Here is a 1,438-nt window from a genome sequence, read left to right as displayed (position 1 = left end):
GGGAGCCGCCACCTGCGCGCCGGGCGCGGGCTGCGGGGCCAGCGGCGGCCAGGAGCCGGGCGGGCAGCGGAGGATGCCGGAGACCGGGCAGGAGCCACCCAGCGCCCCTCCGCCGCCCCCCAAGGAGTCCTTCTACATCAAGAACCTGCTCAACGGCGGCCCCCCCAAGGCGCCCCCCAAGCAGCCGCGGGCGCTGTTCGCCCCCTCGGGCAAGGCGGCGGTGGACGGCGCCGGCTTCGCCCTCTCGCAGGTGGGCGACCTCGCCTTCCCCCGCTTCGAGATCCCGGCGCCGCGCTTCGCCCTGAGCGCCCACTGCCTGGAGCGCGCCCAGACCTGGTGGTACCCGTACGCGCTGACGCCGGCCGGAGCCCACCTGCCCCGCACGGAAGGTACCGCTCCCCGAAACTTTCATCCTTCCCTTCCTCCTTGTCCGGCGGGGCGGCGGCCGTGGGGACCGGGGACGGCTGGGCGGGGGGCGAAGCTGGCGCTGGGGCCACTCGAGGGTCCGGTCGGCTCGTCCCGTTCCCCCTGACGGGACGCGGGGCCTGGGTGGTGAAGGTGTCTCTTTGTGTCCCTTATCACCCCCCTTCATGCCCCGCTTCATCCTTCCCATCCAGCCGCAGAAAAGTCGCTGCTGAGGGACTCGTCCCCCGCCTCGGGCACCGACCGGGACTCCCCGGAGCCGCTGCTGAAGGCGGAGGGGGAGCAGAAGGAGCTGGACTCCAAGAGCCCCGACGAGATCGTGCTGGAGGAGAGCGACTCGGAGGAGGCGAAGAAAGAGGGAGGCGCGGAGGACTGGAAGAAGCGGGAGGAGAGCCCGGAGAAGAAGCCGTGCCGCAAGAAGAAGACGCGCACGGTGTTCAGCCGCTCGCAGGTCTTCCAGCTGGAATCCACCTTCGACATGAAGCGCTACCTGAGCAGCTCGGAGCGGGCCGGCCTGGCCGCCTCGCTGCACCTGACAGAGACCCAGGTGAAGATTTGGTTCCAGAACCGCCGCAACAAGTGGAAGCGGCAGCTGGCGGCCGAGCTGGAGGCGGCCAACCTGAGCCACGCCGCCGCGCAGCGCATCGTCCGCGTCCCCATCCTCTACCACGAGAACTCGGGCGCGGAGGGGGGCGCGGGGGGCGGCGGAGCCCCCGGCACGCAGCCCCTGCTCACCTTCCCTCACCCCGTCTACTATTCCCACCCCGTGGTCACCTCCGTGCCGCTCCTGCGGCCCGTCTGAGCCCGGCCGCCGCTGCGCGGAGGGGCGCGGAGAGGCGCGCAAGGCACCCGCCCGCTTGTAAGTACTGCAGCCCTTCGTGCGAGTCACCCGGCCGGCGTCTGCGGAGCGCGGGGGGACTGCGGGGACACGGGTGCGGGGCTGGGGGGACCCCTCGGCGGGTGGTGGTAGGAGGAAAGTCACGAAAAATTTCGGAAAAAAAAAAAAAAAAAAAAT

At 70.8% G+C, this 1,438-nt stretch overlaps 1 protein-coding gene across 1 annotated transcript; it reads left to right on the top strand.

The window, feature by feature from the left end:
* Positions 1-73: 73 nt before the first annotated feature.
* On the top strand, positions 74-1,225 carry HMX3 (H6 family homeobox 3). Its single transcript, XM_057382893.1, has 2 exons — positions 74-389; positions 618-1,225. The coding sequence occupies exons 1-2, from the start codon at positions 74-76 to the stop codon at positions 1,223-1,225; spliced, it is 924 nt and encodes a 307-aa protein (XP_057238876.1).
* The last annotated feature ends 213 nt before the right edge of the window (positions 1,226-1,438 follow it).

This window comes from Malurus melanocephalus, unplaced genomic scaffold, assembly GCF_030028575.1.
Source record: "Malurus melanocephalus ecotype Western Australia unplaced genomic scaffold, MMel_1.1 scaffold_591, whole genome shotgun sequence".
NCBI classification, from domain to species: domain Eukaryota; kingdom Metazoa; phylum Chordata; class Aves; order Passeriformes; family Maluridae; genus Malurus; species Malurus melanocephalus.
The sequence above is the reverse complement of the archived record's forward strand: the minus strand, read 5'-3'. Positions and strand labels throughout refer to the sequence as shown.

Coding starts and splice junctions, on each gene's coding strand:
- HMX3 (XM_057382893.1), top strand. CDS start 74: ATGCCGGAGACCGGGCAGGAGCCACCCAGCGCCCCTCCGCCGCCCCCC. Junction 390..617: donor CCACCTGCCCCGCACGGAAG/GTACCGCTCCCC, acceptor CTTCCCATCCAG/CCGCAGAAAAGTCGCTGCTG.